A 27,526-nucleotide genomic window follows, 5' to 3' on the forward strand; every position below is an offset into this window, starting at 1 on the left:
TTTTCTTTACCCCTCTTGGCCCCATAGGTAGGGATCTCTAAATCGTGCCAGAAGTGCCTCCTGCAGTGGATCCTTTAATGTTTTAGTTTTGCTACTTGTTCCCTCGCCCCTGATTGGTGGAGGGGCCCTGCTGGCCAGGCTGTTTGCTGATGATGGGCAGGGAAATTAAGACTGCGGCATATTTAAAACAGCAGCAAACCGCCAGAATGGTGGGGCCCCTCCACCAATTGGGTGGGGGTGGGGCAAGCAGTGAAATTAAAACAGTAAAGAAGCCACATTAAAGGGAGGCACTTCTGGCATGACTGATGGCAATCCCTACCTATAGGGGCTGTCAGTCATACCTGCTACTTTTCAGCAGCTGCCAACTGCCAGTTGACTGATTACTCCCTTCCCTGGCAGGAGAAACATTGGAGATAACCCAAAGAGCAGCTTTCTAATGCCTCCTGGATGGAGAACTTGCCTGCTTATGTAATGCATGTATGTTCTAGCTTGATGGGCATCCCCTACTGAGGTCCTGGGAAAGCCACACAATCAGCAGCAGCAGCCAGGACATTGTGTGCATGAGGCACTAGCGGACCACCTGCTCCTCCACCTCTGCAGTAGGGCACCTGGCCAGCCACCCATGGAGCCCAGGCCAACAATGCACCCCGAAGACCACGAGCACTGCAGACAGTTTCCAAACACCAATCTTAATTGACCTCCACAACACAGCAACAGATCCACCCTCTCTGCCCAACAACAGATGCCACCCCTAACCCAAAGCACACCACAAATAAAGCACCTTCTTCTCCATGAACCTATTTATACTGGTACATTGACAACTGTTGGGAGGGGCTGTAGGGTGGGTGTGCCTAAGGCATGGATCCTGGAAAGAGGTGCACGGAACCCTGGCCTCTAGCCATAGCACTACAGGTGCAGATGGCAGTGAGGCCAATGAGCTGAGGGCTGGCCTGGGAGTGAGGGCGGGCACTATCCAGCCCACTCAGCACACTCCCCCTCCTTTATCATGGGGCCAGGGTCAGCGGGGCCTGTGTGGAGAACTGGGCCAGCTCCTACTTAGGGGGCCATATGGAGTCACAGCAAGCATTGGGCAGCAGCCTAGGCAGGGACCTGGCCTGCCAGGGGACCAGGCTCAGGGGCAGAGGCAGTGGGCTGCACCTGCTCCCAAGCCCACTGAGGGGCTTGGTGCTGGGCTGTGGGCAGTTGCCAGGGGTCAGGCATGGCTGGGGGCTGGGCATCAGTTGGCACAAAGCTGTGCCAGAGCCAATAGGGTGTTGAGGACCTGGCAGTCCTCTGCCTTTGCTGCCATTGCCCAGGCCACCATGGTGCCATGCTGGTCCTAGAGCTCAACCAGCCTCTCCAGGAAGTTGATGTGCCTCACCTCAAGGGCAAGGTAACTCAGGCCCTTTCCTTCTCCCTCACCAGGTCCTGGGCTTGTCAAGCCTGAGAGTCTGCGAGCTACTTCTCCACCACTGCAACCGTTCAGTCCAGCAGCAGAATCTGGTCCTGGGTCTGGTGCTGGTGAAGGCAGCCCATGCAGAGGGTGCCAGCTGATCGTGGCAGCATCCTTCCAGCCCCATCTCTGTCGGCAGCTGGTGTTTATTTTCCTCGTGCAGCTGTTGGACCTGTAGAGCAAAGACAGAGAGGCTCTTTGTGAGAGTTTGAAACATTTCAGAGATAACATGTATTGTACTGAGGGGCTGTGCATCACCAGGCCTCAGTTTGGGGGCTGTGCATGCACAGGTGCCCAAGGACCATGGTAAGTTGGCCCAAATGGGCCCTTCCACAGGCAACCAGCTAAGCCCTCCCTCTCCACACCCACAGTGAGGGCAGATGGGTTGCTGCCCCAGGCAGCCTGCCTTCCCCATCTCCTACCCAGGTTGGGCCAGGGCTAGCTTCTGCTGGCAGCTGGCATGGCATCTCCAGTTCAGGCAGTTTGCTTATGTGCCACTGGGCCCATGGTGCCTAGATTTTAGGGGTGAGGGGCTCCCACCCAGCTGGGATACAGAGCTGGTGATACTCTTCTCCCCCTGGTGGCTCTCTCTGGAGAAGTGCCCTGGACCAGGGTCTCTGCCATGTGTGGGCTGGCCCCATGGGCCTTAGTGGGGGGGGCCACATGCCCCCCCATGAGCAGTCCTGCCGACTGGGGGAGTCCGCCCACGGCTGATCTTGTTGCCTGGGGGGGAGGGGCTCCTGCAGCCAATCCCATGATGGCCGATCACTGTGGCTGATTGCTGCAGCCGCTTCTGGAAGTGGCTACAGCCATGTCTGGGAGCGGCTGCAGCGATCAGCCAGTGCTTGTGTGGGGGGCACTGGCGCTCCTGCCTGCTCCCCCCTGTGCGTCCTAAGCAATGAGTGCAGGCGGTCAAGGGGTGCACTGGCTCTCTCAGGTGGTGCACATGCCCCCCCGTGCACACCCTACATGTCACCACTGGCTGGCTGCAAGCATGCCCCTAGTCAGAGTCCCCCAGGCACGCCATAATGAGCTTCTTGAGTGCACCGAGGGGTCCCCAACCTACTATGACCTGCTGATAATGACTGCCAAGGTGCCCCAGGCACAGCTGAGAACCTGGCATGGGGCCCTGAGCTTAAATGGCACCCCAGGCAAGCCTGTGCTTCCTTGCAGGGGCATCTCTGCCTGTGCTACAAGTGCCTGATCCCCACGGCTGAAGAGATCGTTGCTGCCATTGACGAGTTTCTCTGCATGTGACAGGCCCCTGGCTGCCTAGTTTGGAGGCTGCTGGATGCTCAATAAAGTCCTGAACTGCCTCCCACCACCTGCATGTTGGGAGGTGGGAAACTCCACCAGGCAGGGGGAGCTTGGCCAGTCAGGGTGGGTGGGGGTGGTCTACCTCCCATGCTGGGCCCCTGTCTCCAGGTGTGCAGCCCAGGGACAGGTGGGTGAGCTGATGCGGGCACAGGTTGCTGCAGCACCCCTTTCCATCCCGGCTGTCCTCCCTGTATGGGGCTTACCAGACAGTATAGCAGGTACTTCTGTTGGTCAGACTTGGTCCCTGGCTGTGTTGATGTGGTCCAGCTGCCTGTCGTGTCCCAGATCATGGAGGCACAGTGCCTGACCGCCCTCTGGGGAGGAGCTGGAGATACTTGCAGCTGGGGCCATCTCCATGCTGTCCACACTTGGGGCCTGCTGCCGGAGTAGCCAGACAAGTAGTGACGCAGTCTACCTGAGCTGCCAGGTGAGGCCGCGGCGAGGGAGCTAGCTGGGGCTGATGCTGGTACCCCAGGGGCCTTCCCCACTGAGTCCTCCTCCTCGCTGGGTGTGGTGTAGGCTCTGGCAGCCCACCCGTGCTGGAATACATGTAGCGGACCACACTAGGGTCCCTCGGGGGGGCATGAAGGGGAGGGATTTGCGGGGAGCCCCAGACCGACAATTGTGGCCCATGACTTGCACGCATTGTCCTGCAGGGCCTCGACCTTCACACAACACTGGCAGGTGCAGCACTGGTGGTTGCGCTCCCGCATGTGGTCCCACATGGCTGCATAGATGTGTATGTTTGTCCCGGTGGCCCAGTCAAACTGCCACTGAATGTCTGTGGAGCCCCATATTGTGATGAGGTCTGCTCCATCCAGTTTGGGCCCCGAAGCAATGTGGCTGGTGTTGGGAAGGCTCCCATGGCAGCTGCTGCCATCGACCTCAGGGGGTCAGGCCGGGGTGTAGATGTCAGCATCTTCTGGCACATACCCACAAGGGTGGGGCACAATGCCTAGGAGGCAGACTGCTCCCTGGGGAACAGACCCAGGGGCTGCAGAGCCCAGCATGTGCCTGCAGTAATAGAGCACAGAGCCCATGGGTCAGAGAGCAAAAAATGGGGGCCAGTATTCCCCCCCTGGAGCGACATACATTGCGCTGGCAATAGTATCATAGAGGCAGGCAGCAGCAATAAAGCAAGCTGTAGCCCTAGGGCAATGCTCAAGTAATAAATGACTGCACAGTAACCAGAGTTACTGCATAGTAGCTCTGAGGAATGGTTTTTTTATGATGCTGACTGCATAGTAGCTCATGACTACTGTGCAGTAGCGTTACAGCATGCTTCCTGCCATGCAACGCTATCGTGCAGCAGTCATGGGCTGCTGCACAGTCAGCGTTTCATGTAGATGCAGCCACTGGGTGCATTTACACGAGATGTTTACTCCACAGTTGACTAATTAACTCCACAGTGGACATGTCTACAGATGCAATTAATGCTATGTGGATTTTCTGTGCAGTAACTTATTGCATAGTAAACCAGCTTTGGGCAGGCGTCGACACGTGCAGCCATTTGGGAGTAGATTTGCTGCTTATGAGAGTAGCTTGCTCCAGGCCTCCTCCAGCTCTGTTCCACCCCCTTGCAGCAGTTATGAAGAGCTGGAGGCTCCAGCCACAACTACTTGGGTGCCAGGGGCACTATAAAAGGCAGCCCCACATGGTGCTCCCTGGCCACTTGCTTTTCTGGCCCAGAGCAGACTGCAGTGTGCTGGCATAGCTCTCGATGACTTTTTCTGTAGAGCCTGTGCCCAGCATGCAATGGTTCCTCCACCTCCCAGGCCCTGGAAGCAATGACCTGTGCCCTGGGCTTCTGTTTGCTGCCCTTCTCGCTGTGATTCACCACTGCAGCAACCACTGCCTGGCCCCAGTCTGCCCCTGCCCTGTCTGTCCCTGTGTACCACGTGGCTGCATGGCCAAGCTCTCCACTCCGTTGGAGCCTCCCTGCCCCCACGCTGACACCAACCAGCCCCATGGTCACTGCCCAGATGCTGGCAGGGCTGACAACATACACATGGATGCTGCCATGGGTGCCATCCATGAGCTCCTGGGGATCCAGCCCTACCGCTTATGGGTCTTCCCTACCAACCAGGACTGGTGGCTCCCCATCATACAGGACACTTGGGATGCCGAGCAGTGTTTGGACTCTTTTGAGATTACCTGGGCCACATTCCAGAAGCTCTTCAACCAGCTCTGCCCTCACTTGGCGTGGCAGCCCACCACCATGTGGCCACCCCTTCCTGTAGAGACCCAGCTGGCCATTGCCCTGCTCAAGCTAGCTGTGCCCACCAGTCTGCTCTACATCGGGTACAGCCAACTCTCCCTCCTGCAGCCTGGGACCAGAGCCAGGAGGGCCCATGTGCAGTGGTGGCTCTGCTGTGGGCACCTCCTGCTAAGGGGCTGCATGAAGCCCGAGCAAGCAGTGGGAGGGGAGCCAGGCAGGGGTCCCAGCTGGTGGGGGACTTGGTGTGGGTGCCAAGACAGGAGGCCCTGGCCTCTGGAGGCACCGCTGCATTTCAGGCCAACCCTGCATTTCAGGCAGGGCTCACTGCTTGGCAGTGGGCGGTTGCCAGGGGGCAGGCAGTAGCAGGGCCAGGGATTGGGCAGCAAGTGGCACAAAGGAGACCCCCAGGACCAGGATGGTGGCTAGCATTCAGCATTCATCCTCCATGGCCTCCAATGTCCATGCCACCATGGCAGCCTGCTGCTTCTGGGCCTCCAGCATCCTCTTGAGGGCCGTGTGCCTCTCCTCCAGGGCCAGGAGCCTCACCTGGTCCTCTCAGGCCTTCTCTTGGTCCCTCTCCAGCTTGTGCATGAGCCTCCCGCTCGCACATGATGTCCTCAGTGCACTAGGTTCACTCTGCCAGCCACTTCTCTGCCACAGTGACCAGCTGGTTCAGCAGCAGGGTCTAGTCCTGGGTCCACTGATGCCAGAGCCAGTGCATATGGAGGGTCCTGGCCAAGGGTAGTGGTGACCCTGAAGGTGCATCCCCGGCAGCAGGTGGTACCTCTCCCCCATGTGCAGCTGCTGGACCTGCAGAGGCAGGAGAAAGACTGTTTGTAAGAGTTTGCAACATTTCTGAGATAACATACACTATATCAGGAAGCTGTGTGTTGCCTAGCCCCAGATTGGGGGTTTTGTGCACATAGGCATCCAGGGACCATGGTAAGTCAGCTGGGCAGGCCCTGGCGTAGGTGGCTGCTGGCCGAGCCCTCCATCCCCACTCACTGTGCAGGGGCAGGTGGCCTGTTTGGTGCTTGCCGCAGGCAGCCTGCCTTCCTTGCCTCCTTCCCAGGCCAGGCCAGGCCTGGCTCCTGGCAGCACTTGCCATTGCTGCTCTAGACTCACTCCCCACACTTCTCCTGCAATCCAGGTAGTCTTCTCCCATACTGCCAGGTATGTGCTGCCCAGGCTTAGAGGCAAGGGGCTCCCACCCAACTGGGACATGGAGTTGGTGGCACTCCTACCCTCCTCCCAGGGGGCCTCTCAGAATGGCAGCCCAGAGCAAAGCCCCCCCCACAGACACACACATGTGGCATGCACCCTGGGTGTGCCCCTGGTGAGAGTCCCCTGGGTGCACCACAACAAGGTCCGTACACCAAAGGCTCCAGCAGGTCACCCATGCTGGAGAACACAGTGCGGCTCCATCCAGGGTCCTAGGGAGTGAGGATATGGTTGAGCTGCCACATAAAGACATGGTCCTACATGCAGCCTCTGACCAGTTCTGGTCAGTGATGCGGACCCATTGCATCTGCAGGGCCTTGACCTTTATGTGGCACTGCCTCGCCAAGCAGTCATGCCCATACTCCCACATGTAGCCCACCAGGACCCCATAGATGTAGGCATTTGCATGTCTGCCCTCGGCAAATTGGCTCTGTATCTTGGCATTGCCCCACAGTGCCATGAGGTCTGCAGTCTCGTCCTGGGACCAGTTGGGCCCCTGCAATGTGGTATGGGACATCATGGAGGATGCTAGTGTGGCTCCCTCTATGGCCCTCAGGGGCTGAGGCTGCGAGTTCACATGCTGTCAGGCCTGGGCAGGTGCCTGTAGGGGAGTAGTGCTTGGGAGGCAGGCAGGTGGTAGGGCTGGGCTCAGGGGCCACTGCCTAGGTCCATGAGCCTGCTGTGGCCGGCACAAGGCTGCTGCTGTGGGACCCTATGACCAGAGGCAGACAGCAGGTGGCACAGGCCCTGGGGTCACAGCACAATTTTAAAGGCCAGGCTGGGGCAGGCAAAGAGCTGGAATTTATTCGTGTGCATTAATAACACATGCAGACAATTCCACTGGAACTAAAGAAAAGGGGTATTTTAGATAAATGGATATAAGGGCAGAAATTTACAGCACATATACATTTTCTACACTTTATGTTGTAATATCAAGGTTCTTCACAAGCCATTACTTTTATCTTTTAAAATGAAAATGAAATTAAGACAGACTTTAATTTACACTTAACTACTGAAACAGGAAAGGCATTACGTATGCTAAGGTTGTTTAAAAAGCAGCCCCATTTTACCTTTGTTTTTGTGCTAAACTAAAATTTTACCCTACTTAATAAAGATCTTGTCAGGAAAAGATACAAGAAATGAAATGTATTATATTCCGTTTAAGCAAATGAAGTCATAGGGTTTCTAAAAGTACTTACAGTTTTTTGTGAAAGACTATCAAGAAGGTTGTGGTGAGGCAGTTTAAGTAAATGTTATTTGATGTTTTTAAATTACAAATGCTTTTAAAAATCGTATAAAACTTACACTAGTATAGTGTCATCTTATGGGTATATCAGGAGACCAGGGTATAGGCAGTCTTTGCTATTGATTAAGGCCATAGTCTCAGACCAGAAGGTAGACCAAGGTTGAGGGCCCCCTTTACAGACTATGATATAGATAACCTAGAAGCCAAGATCAGGAAGTAGCCTAAAGTTCTAGGAGCAGGGATTAGGGAACCCACTAAGTTTCAAGGGCAAGATAAGGCATGTGTTGTATAGCCTGCATCTTGTAACCAAATGAAATTGTTTAGTACTTCCATTCCCAGGAGGCAGTCTTTAGGCTTCTGCAGACATAGCTGCAGCCACTAGCAGGCTAACTGTTGTATCATTGGTCTCAGCTGAGGGCAGACCATAGCCCTAACTGTCTGGGAGCTAGCTCTGAGAGTTGGGAGAGAGAGGAATTGAGTGTATGAAACCAGGAGGAGCTGAGCAAGGGAAGCTGGTTTTGAGGACTTTCCAGTAGTTAGTTGTGCAGCCTAGTGTGAAAGACATAGAGAATGTGAACAGGACAAGTGGGAAGAGTAAAAGGAGTTTGACTGCACCTTGTGAAAGTGGCTACTTATTAGAGGGCAGTAAAAGAGTTGCAAATTGTGTTAAAGTGCTAAATACACAGTTCTGTGTTGAGGTACACTCTTAAGTTTGTGGAAATCTCAGACTGCCTGACAGTTCAAATTATGTTGTATGCATACCAGTGGTACCCTTTGGGAAGAGAAAGTGGAAATTGAAACCTCAGGCTGCTGGCAGACAATAGAGATGTCAGATAGAGAGCAGCCCCAGGGCCTGAACTGGTTTCAGAAGCCAGGATAGCTGTGTCCCTGAACCAGGGCTGCCCTTGCCCAGTGCTGACAATCAGCTGATCATTAGCATAGCGTTAGGCAGTGGGCTACCCTGGGTCATGGTTCAAGGCCCCAGACTGTCCTCTGTCTCCTGATCCCCAGGATCAGTTAGGAGGTAACTGTATCCCAGACCCCAGGGCTGCCCTCTGCCCAAGACCGAACATCAGCTGATTGTTGGCATCAGGCAAGAGACAGCCCTAGGTTTGGGACATGTGCCACATGTTCAGTTTAAAGCTGGAAACAGCTTTACTGCGGACTATTTTTCTGGCTGGTTGGTGATTTTATCCTATCATAAATTCCCTGAACATGTGGGATGTTACAATTTATCATGCAATTAACAGGTTAGTCAGGCCACTGGCAGATACTATATTTATTGCACAATTAATGTTTTAGTACTGCAGTGAATTGTAATATGCCATATGTTCAGGGACTTTAACATGTGATAAAATGGCAAGCCAGTCAAAAAATGGTTAACCAGCCACAAAAAATGTTATTTATTAAATGGGGAACATCTTCAAGACTGCTTTGTTTGTACTTTATTTTGAATATGTGGCAAGTTACACATGGCACAGTAGGGCTTTGCCAGGTCCTCTAGCTTGTCAAGGTGCACTGCTTCTTCTCTCCCTTCCCCACAGGTCCCAGAATAGTAACTTGGGCTGTCAAACACAGCCAGCAGCCTCCTTTAGACTGAAAGGGCACACTCTCCATCACCTTATCTCTGTAGGTAAATTGCTGTGCTCATGGCCCCAGCTACTGCCCTGGCACCAGCAGCCTATCATGCTCACCTCGCTTATGTGCAAGCTGGGTCGTTCCCCACCCCTTGTATCACTGTGCTGTGATGGGGGGCATTTCCCTGCTACTTGACCTGGACTGGGCAACCCTAGGCCAGGATGAGCAGCTGGGAAATGCCCCCTACCACCTTAACAAGGGGTGGGGAAAGACCCAATATACCTCGTTCAGGCCTGGGGTCCCTCAGTCTGGGTTGAGCAGTGGGGGAATACTGCCCACCCTTTGCACAGCTGGGGCCCTCCAGCTCCTGTAGCCAGCAAGCATGGATAGTACAAACTCTTTTGCTGCTTTCTTCCCCTGTGGACACCCTGCCCTTTGCACATGAAGTTCTCACATCGCACAATCTTTCCATCACATGACAAAGTTGCTCATGCAACCAAAATAACATCTGCCAGAGGCCTCAGTTTATGATGGGCCATCAGGATAATGACTGAATCAGATCCTTTGAAGCTGAGGTTGCACAAGTAGACAATAGGATTCTTGGACTCATTGCTCTTAGATTCTGAGTGCAGCACAAGGCTAACATTAATCCTTTCATTTGGAGATGAGGTATTAATCCCAGGATGTAGGAACATGTAATACAAGAGAATGGAGAACACCTTACAGGATCCTTCAATGCTATTGATGGAGAATGAAATAGACAAAAAGAAAACTGAAGATGAACTGTAAAATGAGAAAGAGAACATGAGGGAATGTCATAGTGAGAAATATAACCTGCATAAGTCCATGGTTAGATATGGGACTATTCTAGGGAAAGGGAGATTGATTTTGGGTGGTGGAGTGATAACAGATAGTTGTATATATCTTTCTACCTTCAAGCTGTAGTGTTTGCAGATTATATGGTCCAAGAAAAAATGGGTAATCAAAGGAGAGTGGGGGTGCAGTTGCACCCACCTTTTAATTCTTTCTTCACCCAAACTTTAAAACCTACTGCCTGGCCATGGGAGTAGCGTTTCTATCCAGGCAGTAGTAAGGGAGTCAGTTGACTTCATGGCCCATTAAACGTTGCTAATCTCTCTTCATGACAGGTATCAATGATCCTCTCTCCTTTTTAATGGTCTTGCTGTTCTGCTATTCAAACTATCCTTCCTTCTGCAGTTTTACTGTTTGTCATCCATTCCTAGTAATGCCATTCTTCTGTTTCACAGCTATGCAGTCTGTTTTTAGCTCTAGCCAGAAACCTCATCTTGTATGTGGTAATAATAACTCAGGTGTACAAGTGACTGACAGTGAAGAATTGAAGGCATTAAGGCACTCAAGAAGGCTAGATGTTGTTTTATGAATCTGAATAAGAGATGTAAAACTCTAGAACTCTTGGTTCAGAGATGATACCTTTTATTAGACCAACTAAGAAATCACAAAAAAATATCTTTCTTTGCAAGCTTTCGGGCACACAAGCCCTTCTCTAGGCTGAGGACAAATCCAAGATTGTAAAAATCCTCTCAGGTAGAAAATAAACTTCATTTTGCACAGGGAAATTTTGAGGCTGGTTATCTATTCCCCTGGGTCCCTAGGAGTCCTTTGTATGATGTGCAGATAAGGCTGTTCTCATCCCTGGAGGTGTCAGATGTCAGAAAGGCAGGGAGGCTCAAAAAAATCTTTCCTTGTTCAGCAATGAAGTTTAGAGATGTGGATTTAACTATAATGACTGTGGAACTATTGAAACACTATCTTTTGACTATTTTTGCTTAGTTTGTTGTGTTTTTTTAACACAACTTGATATATAATCTAACAAATAAGTGCACATTCCAATAAATGTATATGTGTGTATATATGCATGTGTACATGTGTACACTAACCCTTTGGTTAGTGTATCAGGTACAAATGTGCCCTGCCTTCTGTATGTAATGATGTGCTACACCATCTGCACCCCCTTTTCAAAATCCTAGATCCATCCATGTTTATTTTTAATAACATTAAACTGAGGGGATGACAAAGCATCATACGTATTACACCTGTTCAAAACAAGAAGATACTGGAGAGAAAATAAGATTAACCTCAACAGGGAAAGAAGTCACTGTCTACTGCTTAAGTTTGTTATACTTTCATTATCTTATTAAGTATATCTTATTATTTCTAGTAAGGATGAGATATTTTATAAAGAAGACATTTGACACCATCAGAAACATCTACAGCCCCTAATATTGCAGCACTTCATGTCTGTGATTGGCCAGTTTGTGTGCAATGTAATTTAGCTATAGACTCAGCAGGCATGTCTATATGTGCCCCCATGGCACTGTTGTTACTGTGCAGTCATTTAGTACTTCCTTTTGGAAGTACTAGTACTTTTGGAAGTACTAAATGATGGCACAGTAATAGATCATACTGCATCGTGCTGGTAGCGCACAGTTATTCTTAGCTACTACGTCGCCATAGCAACGTGCTATAGCATGGGAGTGTGTTGCTATGGTGACGTACCTGCAGCATCACAGTTTGTGCTTGCCAGTGCTACATTGCTCAAGCGCGTTGCTACAGCAACGTAGTGTCTCGTGTAGACATGCCCAGCTAATAACAAATAGGAAGCAAAGTTAAGCATCAAGAATGGAAAAGGAATATATATTTTGCTGGAGGTTTTCAAGCTTTATGGTTCCTATTTCTTTGAGCCACTGCAATACAACAATGAACAACTTTAAATATTTTCATCTTTTGCTTTGACTGCTTAAGTAGAATAGTTTTTTACTGTTATATTTTTCCTTATCCAGGGAAATTATCGCTTCATGAAACTTTTACTGGCTCGTAGAGCAAACTGGATGAAGAAGGATTTAGAAGGAATGACTCCTTTGCATTTAACTACCCAGCACAAGAGTCCAAAATGCTTAGCTTTGTTGCTAAAATACATGGCACCAGGAGAAGTTGATACACAGGACAAAAATAAGGTAAAACATTTCTTACCTTTTGACAACTCTTGTAGCATTTTAGTGCACCACCAATTAATACAGAAATGTGAATCTTCTCATATTTTGGGTTACCACCTTCAGAAAGGTCAGCATTAGTCCTCAAATCTAGTCAAGGGGAAATTATGCAGTAAGCCTGTGCTGTCTTCTATAACAGACACTGGGGCAAGGAAAAGATGTTAAAAAGAATCCTGCGCTGATTCTTTTATCCAGGGGTAGATAAGGATTCCTGTGCTTTATGTCCAGAATGTAAGCTTGCTGCCCTGTAGAAAATGGCAAAAGTCTCCTTGAAAGAGAAAAAGCCCTCCCTTTGGTGGACATCCCATGTTTAAGGATTGATAGGACTTCTCAAAAAGAGTGCAGCCAGGTACAGATCTATTTTGATTATCATAGACTATGCTGCCCACCCATTACCCTTATACACCCTTGTGGTCTATGATATCCAAAGCCATCACCAAGTGGAACTTGTGAAGTTTTTGACCTAGTTGGGGGTATCAAGAGAAAATGTTATCGACCAAGGAATTATCTTATAGCTCAGACTTGGAGTTATCTATGTCAGTCGCTGAAAATCAAAACTTCATGAACCTCCTTTCACCATCTCATATAAGCTAGTGGAAAGATTTAGTATGACCTTGAAGAGCATGCTGTGAAAATTCATTTCCATTGATGTGTGCCATTGGAACCAACTACTCTCTTTGCTTTTATTCATGGTTTCACAGGCCTCAACATTATTCGTTTCCTTCAAGTAACGTGGGAAGAACAATCCCACATGCTGAAAATGTGGTGTTATATGTTAGACGCTGTTTTTCAAAAAAATCTGTTCTTACATATAAGTCACTTCTATCCCTAAAGTGGGATCCACACCTGACCACAGTGTCTCAAACAATTGCTGTAAGGGAATGATGTACTCTTTCTTTTCTGTGAATGACACTATTGAAGTAATAATTACAAATGACCTAAAAATATTGGTACTTAATACTTTTTAGAACTGAAGCACCCCCATTTGATCAGTTTATACCCTTTTAAGCTATGTAGAGTCAAAATCTACTCCCGTTGAAGCTAATATCAATAGGAATAGGATTAGCCCTTATAGTGTACATTTTACACAGATACCTATCAGGTATGATACATTAAAAGTTCAAGTGATAATAGTGCAAATAAAAACCTATGCACTTTTAAAAATATAATCAGATAAATATAAACAGACTATTAGTACTCATATGTGTTAGTAATATTTGTGAATGCTGTGTTCTAGCAAACTGCTCTGCATTGGAGTGCCTACTACAATAATCCAGAGCATGTGAAACTTCTCATAAGACATGATTCTAACATTGGAATCCCTGATATTGAAGGCAAAATCCCACTTCACTGGGCAGCTAATCACAAGGATACCAGTGCAATTAACACAGTCAAATGTATTCTGGTAAGAAAGTTTCTTCTATTTTTATGTTTTCTTGTACTGTGATCCAGATATTTTTAGTTACATAGAAATATAAAATGTGATGGATCCTTTAATTGACCTTTTAAATGCTGGATTCTTTTGGTCAATGCAATAACGAATGTCTCATAAGATGCTGAATATATCTCACAATATATGTAGTTAGCTGTGTCACACTGAAGATTGAAGAGAATTCCTTCTGGATCTCGGGGAATAATATATATATGATCTAAAGCATGAGATGCTATTATTATGATGATTAATTTGGTTTGTGTGGCCCTAAATGTTTTGGTGTCTGTAAAATCAACTCATTATAAATGTTCAGGCATGTTATTTGTACTGATGACCAGGGATCCAGGTTTTCTGTTTGCCATGGAAAAACACAGTAAAATGCGGACTTTCTCATTTTAAGGAGAAAAACACAGGAAACAGCAAGTTTCCACTTGCAGGCTGGCAGAGTTCCAGCCTGCAAGGGGCTGGGGAGAGCAGGAGGAGGGCAGTCAGGCAGGGGGTCCCACGTGCTTGTGCGCGTGTGCACACAAGCACATGACAGCCAGGCAGCATGGAGAGCAGCTCCCACAGCTCCCTGTAGGTAAGTGTGGGAGGCGGGGGGAGGGATTGAGGCCCCCATAGTGAGGGAGGGAGGTTGGGCAGGGTTGGGGCTGGGGGTGCTGCCCAGTTGGCATGGTGCTTGGAGCTTGGGGCCAGGATGGGAATGTGTGGCCATGGGGCCCCGGCAGATAGCAGGACAGAGCTGTAGGCAGCTCATTCAGTGGAGGAGGGGTCTGGCTCCCCACCACAGCCCGTACTCCCGGGGGGGCACTGAGAACACATGTTCCCCAGATTTGTGTGCAGTGTGGGGGCGGATGTGGGCTGGCTTCTGCGGGCTCAGGAAGTTTGGTGCCACTGCCAAGAGCCTCACACCACCATAGTGAGGCACCCGCTGCCTGCCTGGTAGCAGTAGGGGTAGTGGTATAGAGTTGTGCCCTCTGCTGCTGCTGGGCCAGCAGGGGGTGCCTTGCCATGGTGATGTGGGGCTCCTGGTGGCAGCACCAAGCCTCCCGCCCTGCTCTGCCCTGCTACACCAGGTCTCTCCTGCTGGGCTGTGGAAGCCTCTAGGAAAAAAGGATGGGGAGTCCTGAGCCTGCAAGCCCAGCCTGCATCTTCCTCCCCCTCCCCACCCCCGCCACCATGGACTCCGGTCCAGCTGTGTCACCTGTTGGGCAGGGGGAGCTAGGTTCTGTGCTCTGCACAGGCTGCAGTAGCTGCCACCTCCCATGGATGGCAGCTGGGGTTTGGGCACTGCTGGTGGGGAGTGAGGGACACCAGAAGGGCCAGGGGGCTGTGGGTCAGGAGTGAGGGGCACTGGCAGGGCTAGGTGGTTGTGGATGGGGAGTGAAGGGTACCGACAGGGATGGAGGTCCTTGGGTCAGGAGTGAGGGACACTGGCTGTGCCAGGGGGCTACGGATCTGGAGTGAGGGGCACTAGCAGGGCTGGGGGGCTGTCGCTTCATAATGAAGGGCAATGGCGTAGGCAGGGCACCGACATATCAGGGCTGCTCAGTGCCACAAAGCAGCTGGTGGGGTGAGACAGCTGCAGCTGGACCTGCATCCTGGTGAGCAGAGGGGACAGGGGAGCTCTGATTTTCCATGAAAAAAACCCCCAAAATTAAATGCCATAATGTATAGATATTTTGAATGTATTTCATTGTAGTGACTGAGGTACTGGTAGGCTTCCAAATTGTTATAAAATTGTAAATATATCAATAAAACATTGTGTTCAACCGATACCTATATATATAGTGGTGTTTCATTTTAATCCCAGAAAAACACAGGTTTTGAGGGGGTCAAATTAGAGAATTTGCAATTTTTTTTTAAATCAGAGAATTTGCAATTTTTAAATAGAGAAAACCAGGATCTCTGCTGATGACCTCTTGCACAATGTGTTCACCTTATATCAGTACTTCCCTCCATTTTCCTTTTTTAAGTTTTTCTTAAAAAGGCACCATGTCAGTCCTTATCCAGTTTTCTAGGACTTGTCCTATCATCCATGACTTTCCAAATAGGATTGCCAGTGGCTCTGAAATGTTTTCAGTACCTTCCTTTGGCACCCTGGGGTTAAATCTGTCAGGCCCTGATGATTTAAAGGAGCTCAAATTAGTTACAGTTTCTGACGCATTCTTTACTTATCATGAACTGCAGCCCTTTCCCTTTTTTGTTTATATTGTGTTTGCTAATATTCTTGTTGCCTTTTTTTGGTAAAGAATAGAGAAAAGTAGATATTGAGTAGCTCTTGCTTACGTGAGTCTTCCATTTATAGCTCACCTTCTCTGTGAAGTACAATGTCCCTGACCTTTCCATGTTTTATATTTAAGTGTCACCTTTCTCAGCTGATGTGTTCCTGGTGTTTGTTCAGAGCCATTTTTTCTGAGTCTAGTGGAAAAATAAGCTTTTTTTTCTCTTCCCAATTTTTTTTTTTAAATTACAACTGATTATATGTTATGAAGGCAATGGGGTGGCACAAATTTAAATGAAGACCTGATTTAGCCTAAAGATTCTTTTATATGAATTTTATCTCCGAATAATCTCATAGACAAACATAAATTCAGCTACCGTCTTTTTCTGGATGACTCAAATATATCTCTGTTCCTGGCCTGTCTTCTGCCCCAACTAAAACTTTGATCTGTCACTCTGGCACTATTTTATGGATGTCTGACCATTAGTTCAAGCTCAACCGGACTAAAATAAAACTCTGAATCCCCTTAAGCCTTCCACATCACCTTGTTTCTCCACTCAGACTCAGCTGGGCGTCATCTTCAGTTCAGACCTCTATCTCAATCCTTATCTAGGCATGCCATTATGTTCCAGATTCTTCATGCATGAGATTTTTAAAGTAAGGCATTTTCTGCCTATCCTGTGTCTTAATTTCTGCAACATCCTTTTTGACAAATACAATTTTACCTTGTCCATATCCAAGCAAAGAGCCCCATACTTTGACCATTTGCTTGTTTATTCTTCATGGGTAGAAGACATGACATTTATTGGTACAACTTTTTGCTGGCATATAGTCCCCATTGCTCTAATTATTGTAGGACCTTTGCAGTTTACTTCTGCTGTCCTGGGTGTTTTCTACACTTAACATTTTAGTGCCTTGTATAAATATAATCATAACTATTTTTTTAAGGGTTAACCCCCCTATGCCCCAGCTTAGCAAGCTAGTTGTCCCAGCTGGGCTCCAAGACAACCTGTGCTCAGCTACATCCTATTCACCTGGGGGACTTTATGGCCCATCTCTATGCATAAGTCCTCTAACTTTGGAGTTACCCTCCAGTGAGAATAGTGTGTGGACAATTACTTGAAGGAGAGAACCTAGTTATTTATCAGTAACTGGAATTATCTGATTGTTTATATGTATTTTCTCATCCCTCCTGCCTTCTTCCCCTTTTGCTCAGAGTGATAAATAGAGGGCTCTGCTGTTGAGAGAAAACTGAGAAGCAGGAAGTGTGCCCTGCCCTTTATTCCTTCATTGCAAGAATATGAGCAAGGCAGGGCTCCAGCACACTCTCCAGCTACTGCTAGTAAAAAAAAATCTTTGGTTGAAGTCCAGGACATGAAATACACCCACAAATGAGAATGTCTTTGTGGACAATACCTTTCAAAGAACCTTAGTTATTTATAAGTAGTTTTGTTTATCTTCTGTATTGAATTGATGACACTTCATTTCTTACCTACTGGAAGGCATTTTCCACCAGCAGTGGAAAGTCTTTAGTTTTCTTTCAAGCTCATATAATTATTTATTGTTTCTGATTCTGTTTTAAATAGGATGCTGCTCCTACAGAATCTCTACTGAACTGGCAGGACTATGAAGGACGAACTCCCCTTCATTTTGCTGTGGCTGATGGGAATGTGGCAGTGGTTGATGTCTTGACTTCTTACGAAGGCTGCAATGTGACATCTTATGACAATCTATTTCGAACACCTCTTCACTGGGCAGCTTTACTGGGTAAATTGAATAACAATTAATTTAAAATTATTTAAGAACTGTCACCTGTTTTTTTATTCTGTCTCCTGTTACTGTTAAATTCCTGCCTGGTATTATGTTTACTAATTTTTGTAGAATTATACTCAGGCTCTGGAAAGCCAATGAAGAAGCAGTTTTTGTAGTCTGAGGTCATCCACTGAAATATCGTATACCAGCAGACCAGAACTAAGAACCGTTAATAAGAGCATGTCAGCTATTCTTGTCCCCAGATGAGTGCATAGATGGTGAGGCTGTTCCTCAGGTAGCCAGAACTCAATCCAGACACTGCTTTAAGATCAAATAGTTACAGATAATATGTTTTACACCCTGAAAGGTAGAGGAAGTGAATGCAGTGTTCAGCTTACTTCTGTTTTATAGCTAACACAGCAGAATGAGCAGTCCCCTCATTCTTAGTCAGCTGATGCTTCAGATTTTTTTCCCAAGAGTAATTCCAGGTGGTGTACACCAGAATAATATATGAAGGTACCCAGAGACTTGGTCAGGAGCAACAGAGAAAAACAGCTGTAGGAGGCATAGCCACACTACATGGAAGTTTGTGGGCAAGATAAGATGCAGTTAGCGTTACCTCTACCACTGAGTAATATTAGAGCCAGAACTGCATAGAGGAGAGCTACTCCAGTCTTGGGATAATCAGGAATCCAAGTGCTTTGGGGAAGAAAGGTATCCAGGTTATAGCTATATTGGTCTATAGGCAAAAGGAATCAAAACTTGCTGCAGAGGTGATAGCTTTTGTAAGACCAACTACGTATTTGCAATTTTTTTTTTATTTGCAAGCTTTCGGGCACAGGCACCCTTCATCAGGCATAGGAGATTGCAAAAATTGTAAAAGTTCTCGTACATAGAAATTAAAATTCATGTTTCACAGGAGACCTCCAGGTGTGATAGAGTCTCCTGTTTGGAACAGTTCATTTTGCGCAGCTTAGGCTCAGAGAAAAGTTGGAAAGCCTTTTTACCTTGAAGTTGTCTGGTGCTAAGCAGGATGTAGAATTATATTTCCTTCTGGTTATGATGTTTCATATTTCACAGAAGCCTGGAAAGATGGAATGCTTTTCTGGGCAGGAGTTTCTTTTGTGGAGAGGTGTCTCTATGCAAATTAGCTCTGGCTGTGGCAGTGGCTTCTTCTGGCTGCCGCTGCCCCACTGCCCAGACACCCCAGCCTGTCTGCCATGGCGACGGGCCAGCGTGGAGCAGTAGTTGGGAGCAGGAAAGGCAGGTGGGGCTGGGGAGACACCAGGATCTTAGGGCAGAGACAGTGTGGGGCTGGGGCAAAGCTGCAATGTGCTCAGCACATGTCTTTGCCTGCAGAACTGGGGCTGTGCCTTGGTCCCATGCTGTCACCACCCCAACATCCCAGTGTCTCCATTGAGAGTGGCTGGGAGCCACACGGGCAGGGTGCTCCTCCAGGCAGATGGGATTGGAGCTCCCCACTGATCAGTCTCCATGGAGACCCTGCCCCAAGATGCCAGAGTCTCAATGCAAACCAGCCAGGAACTGCATGGGCAGGGCACTCTACCAGGCAGATGTGATGGGAGTGCTCTACCCACATGACTCTTGACTGGATCTTGGGGTGGTGACAGCACGGGGCCGGGCCAGGACAGATCTGGCCCTGCATGCCCCTGCCTGCTCAACTCACGCCCATCGGAGGGGTACGCAGGCAGCAGATCACAGCTCTGCCCTGGGCCCTGGCCCTGTGCCATCAATGCCCCATGATCCTGCCCTGTGATCCTGGCCTAGTTCACCACTCCTGCTCCTGAACACAGCTCCCAGCCTCCCCATGGTCCCATCCCACATAGCGGGTTTTGGTGAGTTGTTGCATGGGGAGGGGCGGGGGGTGCTGACATGACCTATGACACCTCAACAAAACTCCCTCTGTGGCCCAAATAATTGCCTAGCCCTGCTTTAGACAAATCTAGATCTGCTCCAGTCATCCAGTTTTATCTGCTCTTTCAATCAGGCATTTGTAAAGACATCATACAACACAGATTGGATGAGAAAGGCATAATCTGTATCTTAGTGGTATGCAGCTCAGAATTGCTTACTCTCGCTCTGCAAGCAGGGCTACATAAGCATTCAATAGGAGGGGTAACTGAATAGAACCCTGAAGAGCAAAACTGTATGAAAGAGATCTTGAACAAGATGAACAGTCACCACACACCACTCCCCTGGATCTCTAAGAGGAAAGGACAAAATCTCTAAGTGCCACTACCCCGAGGGTTGGTGTTTAACAAAATCCATTGATCAGAGGCTGCTGAGAGCACTAAAGGAAGCAGCAGGGATACTTGCCATTTGACCTTTGCTAAGAGGAAACCATTAGCCAATTAAATCAATGCCGTCTCTGTACCACATCATGGCTGAAAACTTGATTGAGAGGGACGAAAGAAATCCATGGGCTGCAGAGGAAACTGGTGGTATCTCCTCAGCATCCTTTCAATAATCTGCCCCAAAACGGAGGTTAGAAATGAAGGAATATTTATAGGTTTTCTCAACAAGGCCTAATGACTTTCTTGAGCAAGGCCTAATGGCTTCTCACTTCCCCTTTCCTCTTTTATGCAACCTTTAAAATCACAAATAATCACTGTAGATTACAGTCAGTGGAGCAATGCTAATCCAGGCCAGGTACAGAAGGCACATATGTGATTTTTGAGGTGGTGTTTCCTTCTTCCCAAGGGTGGTTCAGAACTTAATAATTTTTTCCCTGAACTTTGAAATTGTCAGTTGTTTCCTTAGGGTTAAAAATTATGATAAAAACTTTAGTAGAAGACATTTTTTGCTTTTGGATTCAGAAAGCATGAACCTGTGGATATAGTGAATGGCTTTGTTTTTGAAAGGATACAACAACCAAACATTGATGTCCTGAACCGTTCTGATATACAGATACCTATTGGAACAAACACAAACATGCCTGACTTTTTTTTTTACTTGTTTTCATAAAACCTTGCAAAATTCTGCTACTCAGCCTTATCAGAGAAGTAAGTACCCTTTGTCTCAGGGGGGCAGTAACTGTTCTTTATTTCAAATTACCCCGTCCCAAGAACCCAAGGTCTGCCAGAAAAAAATGCACATGGACTTTTCACTTTCTTTTTTGTGCTGCTGCAGCTGATTTTTCATTCTGACCTCTTAAGTAAAGTTTTAAATGCTCCGTATATGCTATAAAATTGCACATACAAATTCTTTTGTACAGTTTTATTTTTTATAAGTTACAAAACTAGATCCACAAAGCAGGAACTAAAATGTGCATAAAATAAATACATGCAGTCTAAGTATAAGAAAGCATGGTTTATTTCATCACCAATATAATGTATTAAAAAGTGACCTTACAGTTTCTGTCCTCAACTGAGCATGGGGGCAAATTAAACACTATGTGTCACATGAAAAAGAAGTTTCAAACATTTACACTCTACTTTAAATCCTCTAACCCTCTAGGAAGCTGCAGACAGAGATGTCAGTAAAGGAATCACAATTGCAAAGCGAAAATCAAGAAATACTGCACCTCCAATTAGAGTATATATTTAGTGTAACTGTACAATAAACAATCTATGAAGAGAGTCTCTCATTTAAATAAAACTATGATTTTTTTAAAGGAATATATTCAGACATTTAAAGTGCCCTTGAAAATGGCACTCCAAAAGAATTTACATTGGTCACTTGCACCTATCTAATAGGTTTGCAAATAAGAAAAAATTAGATCTGAGATTGATAGTATTTGTATAGAAATACCAGAGTTGAATTAAAACACTACTGACCAGATGTACATTTAAAAATTGCAGTAGGCCATTTGAAATCTGACTTTCATTGAGTGTCTTGATATTTATTCAGGCTTTTTATTTTCTTATGTTTAAAAAGGTTTTAGGATCTTGGACGGGGGTGGGCAATTGTTTGGGATCATCGGCCACATAAGGAGTTTTGGTGAGCTGTCACAGGCTGGGTCACATCCGCCCTGCCAAAGGTTCCCTCTAAGGTGCGTGCATGCGCGGCTGCGCACAACTAAAAGTGTGGCTGCGCACAGCCTTTTCAAAGCCATGCACCAGGAGAGGAGCTGAAGGTCAGCTCCTAAGTGAGGTGGGGGTGGGAGCCTGGCACAGGCTCCGCCAGCTCCAGGGAAGTGCTCTGCATCAGGGCCAGGGAGCGGAACACTTCCCTGGAGCTGGTAGAGCCTGCGCCAGCCCCCCACCCCAGCCTTCATCCCTGCCTTGCCTCACCTCGGGGAGGAAATGCTGCCTGCCCTGAGTGAGGCTCTGCCGGCTCTTGGACACTGCTCTGTTCCCCCTCAAGGCACGTGGCATTAGGGCTGGGGAGCGGAGCAGTGTCCCGGAGCCAGCGGAGCCTCACTGGGGCAGGCAGCATCTCCTCCCCGAGGTAAGGCAAGGCAAGGCAGGGTTGGAGGCTGGGGCAGGGGGCTGGCGCGGGCTCTGTCGTCTCCGGGGAAGTGTTTCACGCTCCGGCTCTGATGTTGGGGAGCAGAGCACTTCCCCAGAGCCAGCAGAGCCCACGCCAGCCCCCAGCTCCTGGCTCCAGCCCCTGGCTCCCAGCTCCAGCCCCTGGCCCCAGCCTCCAGCTCTGGCCTCCGGCCCCAGCCTCCAGCCCCCAGATCCAGCCTCCAGCCCCTGGTCCCAGCCTCTTGGCTCCAGCCCCCAGCCTCCGGCCCCTGGACTCCAGCTTCCAGCCCCCAACCTCTTGGCTCCAACCCCCAGCCTCCAGGCCCCAGCCTCCGGCCCCCAGCCCTCAGCCCTCTTCAGTAAGTGTCCCACACTGGACCGAGGTGTCGTGCTCATGGACTGAGGCGACGTACTCATGGACCGCTACTCCTTAGAGGGAACATTGGCCCTGCCCCCGTTTTCTTCCTCCCCCCCTCCAACAGCTCACCAACAATCCTTAAGTGGTTCTGTTCTGCAGTCAGCCTAGTGGCTGCACAGACAAGCAAAGGGTCATGGAAGCAAAGGTCATGGAGTGGCATCTGGGAGCAGAATGGGTGAGCAGGCAGGGCTGGGGCTGGGATTGTGGGGTAATGACAACACAGGGCCAGGGCCTGGGGTAGAGCCACAATCCATTGCAGGCATGGCTTCCACAGGCAGGAGCATGTGGGGAGTAGATCACAGCTGTACTTTGGGCCCCGGCTCTTCACTATCACCACCCAACAAACCCGAGATCTCCATGGAGACTGGCTGGGACCCATGCGGGCAGGTTGCATGGCCAGGCAGATGGGAGGAGGCTGCAGGCAAGCAGGGAGCTGCATCTGGGGCCAGGTCCAGGATCTTGGGGCAGTGACAGCACAGAGCCAGGGCCGGGGACAGAGCTGCAGTCAGCTCCCCACAGAACCCATGCCCATTGCAGGGCTTTTTGAGCAGTAGATTGCTGCTCTGCCCTGGCCCCAGCCCCAGCCCTACACTGTTACTGCCCTGCAATCCTGCCCTGTGATCCCGGCCTCACCTGCCCATCCTGCTCCTGAACACTGCTCACCGCCAACCCATGGCCCCATCCCATCTGCCTGATCACATGCCCTGCACAGGTCCCACTTCCAGTGGTGGGTGTGGGGCAGATAGGCCAAGGTGGCCAGGTAGCGGGGCTGGGTCCAGCGGCAGTGGCAGCTGGAGGAACTGCTGCCACTGGGGATGCTGGGAAGCGAGTCTAGCAGCTGCACCACCTCAGGCCCACTGCATGCCTGGGGGTAATGAGACCAGCTGTATATGACATGGTCAGGGCTGTCCCCTGCACCTGGACTGGGCAAGACCGAGGGACCTGCCGCAGGCTGGACAAATCTCTCGGGTGCCATATTTTGCCCACCCCTGTTCCAGCACCTAGGGTGCTATATGCCTTATATTTTTATGTTAATGCCTTCTCTTTTCTCAGGCCATGCACAAATTGTCCATCTCCTATTAGAAAGAAACAAGTTTGGAACCATCCCATCTGATAGCCAAGGAGCAACACCCCTACATTATGCAGCACAGAGTAACTTTGCTGTAAGTAGGTTATGTCCTAAACGTAAATATCTTGAACTATAAACATACATAAATTACTGTGGTTGAAATTGTATTCACAAAAACAAAGCTCTAGTTGTTTGTAAAGTAATATGAATCCAGTAGTGACTACACAAGTTTGTTCACAATTATGTTGTGTATTATGTATTGATTTTGAATTTTTTTCAAGCCTAGATGCTATAAATATCCTATTTGTATACTACATGCACCCTTTCCCAAAAATTAGCCTTCCAAAATTAGGATGCATATCTCAAGCAATAAAGCTGATTTTTTTCTGCTCAGAATAGAACCATGGAAGTGCTGTAAAACGGCTATTACTTTTCCACCCCCCTCTTCCCTCTAGCAGCCAGATAGAGTCTGACAGGGGCAGATCCAGAGGGTGCAGTGGTCCAATTGCATTCCTGTTCCACTCAAGGTTTAAAACCAACTGCCCAGCAGCAGCAGTGGCATTTCTATTCAGGCAGTGCTGAAAGAGTCAATTGAACAGTATAATCATGGGGATTATAGGCCACCTAATTCAGAGGAGATAGATGAAGTAGTCTTCAAGCAGGTGACAGATCTTTCCAAAAGCTATGGGGTGCTACTGATGGGAGGCTCCAGGTTTCCAGACATCTGCTAGAAGAACAGTGCAGCCAAATAAAATGTCATGCTAGTTTCTAACTTGTGGGGAGGACAACTTTATGTTCCAGTAAGTGGAGGAAACAACTAGGTGATTGTAAATCTTGGATCTTATCCTGACAGACAGATAAGTATTAGTGGAGAATATGACCATGAAGGTTAACTTGGGAGGAAGTAATCAGAATATGGTAGAATTCCAAATCCTGCCACAGGGAAAGCATAAAGTTAGCAAAATTAGGAGGTTAGTTTTCAAAAAGTCTGATTTTGTCTGATTCAAGAAGCTAATGGGCATGGTGTCATGGGAGAATAGACTGAAGGATAAAGGTGTCCAGGAGGCCTGGAAGCTTCTAAGGGACACAGTATTTGAAGACCAACAAGAAACTGTCCCAGTACAATGGAAGCACAAGAAGAATGGCAAGAGGCCAATATGGCTGTACAAGGAACTTCTAAAAATGTCTCAAATGCAAAAGGAAAGTATACAGGCAGTGGAAGAATGGGCAGGTCACCAAAGAAGCATGCCTGGAAATATAAAATCAGGAAAGCAAAGAACAAGCTGCATCTTGCAAAGGAGGTTAAGGACAACAAGACGAGGTTCTGTAAGTATGTTGGCCAGAAAAATGGACCAAGGAAGCTGTGGGTCCTGTTAACAAGCCAGGGGTAACTGCTAACTGAAGATGCAAAGAAAGCAGAGCTACTCAAAAGTTACTTTGCCTCAGTCTTCACAAAAAAATTAAGCTGCAGCCGAACACCTATCTGCATAAGGAAGGAGGAATGCTGAGAGAGGAAATAACAAAAGAAATGATCACAAGGCTTTTTCTGGGTGTGAATGAATTCAAGTCAGCAGGGCCAAATAAGCTTCATCCCAGGATCCTGAAGGAAGTGGCAGAGGAGATCTCAGAGCCCTTGACAATGATCCTCATGACATTGTGGGAGACAGGCTAGGTACCAGAAGACTGGGAAAGGTCCAGTGTAGTGTCCCTCTTTAATAAGGCAAGAAGGAGGACATTGGGAACTACAGACCAGTTAGCTTCACCTCAATGCCCAGGAAGTTACTGGAGCATATCCTAAAGAAGGTTTACAAACACCTGGAGGAGGAATGGCTGATCACAAGCAGCCAGTATGGATTTATAAAAAACAAATCATGTCAAACAAACTTGAGCTCTTTCTTTGACCAAGTAGCTACTTGGGTGGATGAAGGGAATGCTGCAGATATAGTATATCTAGACTTTAGCTAGGGTTTGACAAGGTCCTACACAACCTTTTTATAAATTGGAGAAATGTGAGCTAGCTAAAACCATTATGAATTGAATACATAGCTGGCTGAATAGTCACAAGCAAATGGTAATTATTAACTGGCCCATGTCAGAATGGCAGGAGGTTTTAAGTGGAGTCTAACAGGGGTATAGTGGGTTCAGGGTTAATGCTTAGCTCAGCCAGTCAACTTAAGTCTCTCACTCTGTATGTTTATTCCCGGGCACCCTTGTCACAAAGAAATCAATGTAAACCAGTCCTCAAAAAACACTCATAAACACAGTCCATACAGAGCAACTCAGTCCTGAGGTCTCTCTTTAGACCCTGAGAAGGTGCTGCTGACTTCATGCTGCTCCCTCAGCACCTCATTGCAGTCTTCCTTCTCTCTTATGTAGGTTCCCCCTTCTGGTCAAGTGATGCTGCTGCCTGCCACTTTGCAGCCCTGCATCTTTTGCCAGACCCTGGGAGAGCCCTCGGCTCAGTTCTGCCACAGCTAGCCAAGCACCCTTTCTCCCTCTCAATCTCCACCCTCTGGTTCCTCTCCCTAGGAGCCTTTAACTTCTTGCAGCCAATTCATTATGTTTTGCAGTTGGTCCAGTTCTCCTAGGCAGACTGCAGTCACTCCTGACTGTCTGCAGCTAACTGTAGTCCCCACAAGCCTTCAGACTTCTCCAGCCTGGAGTGTGCACTCTGCTGCAAGCCTTTGCCAGCCATCTTGCTACAAAGGGTATGTCCTAGGCCCAGTGGTGTTCAACATGTTTATTAATTATTTGGATGCTGGCATAGAAAATATCTTGAGCAAGCGTGATGGGGCAACTCCCAGAGCCCAGTCACAGTACCGGCCCACCTGCCTGTCCAGGGCAGTCTGCCCAATCTCTCCTGCCATGCCTTTGTTGTAAAGTAAACTGGTGTTCCCATAAGCAGGAGGCTGCCCATTTTAGACCCCGATGCCTAGGGGTTTGTACATGACTCTGACCTCCCATTATTATGTCCCATGCCTCGCAGATGTCTTCCTTGAGTTGCTGTTTGTTCTGGACTCCACATTTTAAAAAAGGACATGGAGAAGTTAGAGAGGGTCCAGAGTCTGGCAACGAAGATGATCAGGGGCTTGGAAGGCAAGTCAGATGAGGAGAGTCTGAAGGAGCTAGGCATGTTCAGCTTGCAGAAAGCACATTTCAGAGGGGACATGATACGTGAAGAGCTGCCATGAAGAAGAGGGAAAGCACCTTTTCTCTCTTGATGCAGAGAGAGGAGGATGTGGATCAATGGCTTGATGCTGCAGCAAAGGAAGTTTAGACTGGATATTCAGAAAGATTTCTTCACTGTGAGAATAGTGAGGCAGTGGAATAGAATGCCTAAGTAAGTTGTGGACTCTCTATCACTGGAGGTGTTCCAGAAAAGGTTGGACAGTCACTGGTTAGGGATGATCTAGCCATAGCTATGCCTGTTTTGTACAATGGATATTTCTCATGCTTCTGGGCTTTGTTGGTTGCCCCCATCCCTCTCCCTCTCCTTTTTGGAATATGTGTGTCAGGGTGTTTTTAAGCCTTCCTCAGAGATATTGAATGTTAGCTACAGCCAAGGCTAGCTAGGTAATTTTGGAGTGTGCCAATGCTCCTGCTGGGAGCAAAACCAGATGTTCCTAGCCAGCAGGTTTACCTCTCTGCTCAGGGTCAGAAGAATTACCATATTTGAACTCAAGGGACATGTCCAGATTAGTCTGCACATGCCTCTTGCAGCATCTCAAACCTCTTTGAGGCACTGCAAGAGGCGCATGCAGGAATGAGAAAATGCAAAATTATCTCGCAGAGAAAAACCCTGCAGAGAAAAAAGCAAGCCAGGGCATGGTCCCAGACCATGTCCTGAGGCAGCCGGAGGCTGGGTCCTCCACAGAGACGCTCTGGCTGTGAAAGCATCTCTATGGTTGTCCCTTGCCCTGGTGCTGAAGCACACTGCCTGCCCGTGCAGGGCAGGCAGCGTGCCGTGCAGGGCAGGCAGTGTGCCAACAGCAGGGAACTGTACCCAGGCTCCACTGCCAATACATAAGGCATGGGGGGGATGGAGGAGGGGGGAGGGGACCATGGGGGGAGACCCTGCTGGCCCCACCCACTCCTCTAGCCCCCCAGTCCATGCCCTGCCTGGCCCCATCCCCCGC

The 27,526-nt window shown here is 48.4% G+C and overlaps 1 protein-coding gene across 3 annotated transcripts in view; it reads left to right on the plus strand.

Annotated features, from left to right (window-relative positions):
- INVS (inversin) overlaps window positions 1-27,526 on the plus strand; it is a 262,266-nt gene that overhangs the window by 103,527 nt on the left and 131,213 nt on the right. For all 3 annotated transcript variants that reach the window (XM_019509166.1, XM_019509165.1, XM_019509164.1), the window contains 4 exons: window positions 11,856-12,029; window positions 13,303-13,470; window positions 17,308-17,488; window positions 23,375-23,484. In XM_019509166.1, the coding sequence (XP_019364711.1) occupies window positions 11,856-12,029; window positions 13,303-13,470; window positions 17,308-17,488; window positions 23,375-23,484 (633 nt within the window). The remainder of the gene's footprint in view (window positions 1-11,855; window positions 12,030-13,302; window positions 13,471-17,307; window positions 17,489-23,374; window positions 23,485-27,526) is intronic.

The sequence above is a fragment of the Gavialis gangeticus genome, unplaced genomic scaffold (genome assembly GCF_001723915.1).
Source record: "Gavialis gangeticus isolate Ggan-Ray unplaced genomic scaffold, GavGan_comp1, whole genome shotgun sequence".
NCBI lineage: Eukaryota > Metazoa > Chordata > Crocodylia > Gavialidae > Gavialis > Gavialis gangeticus.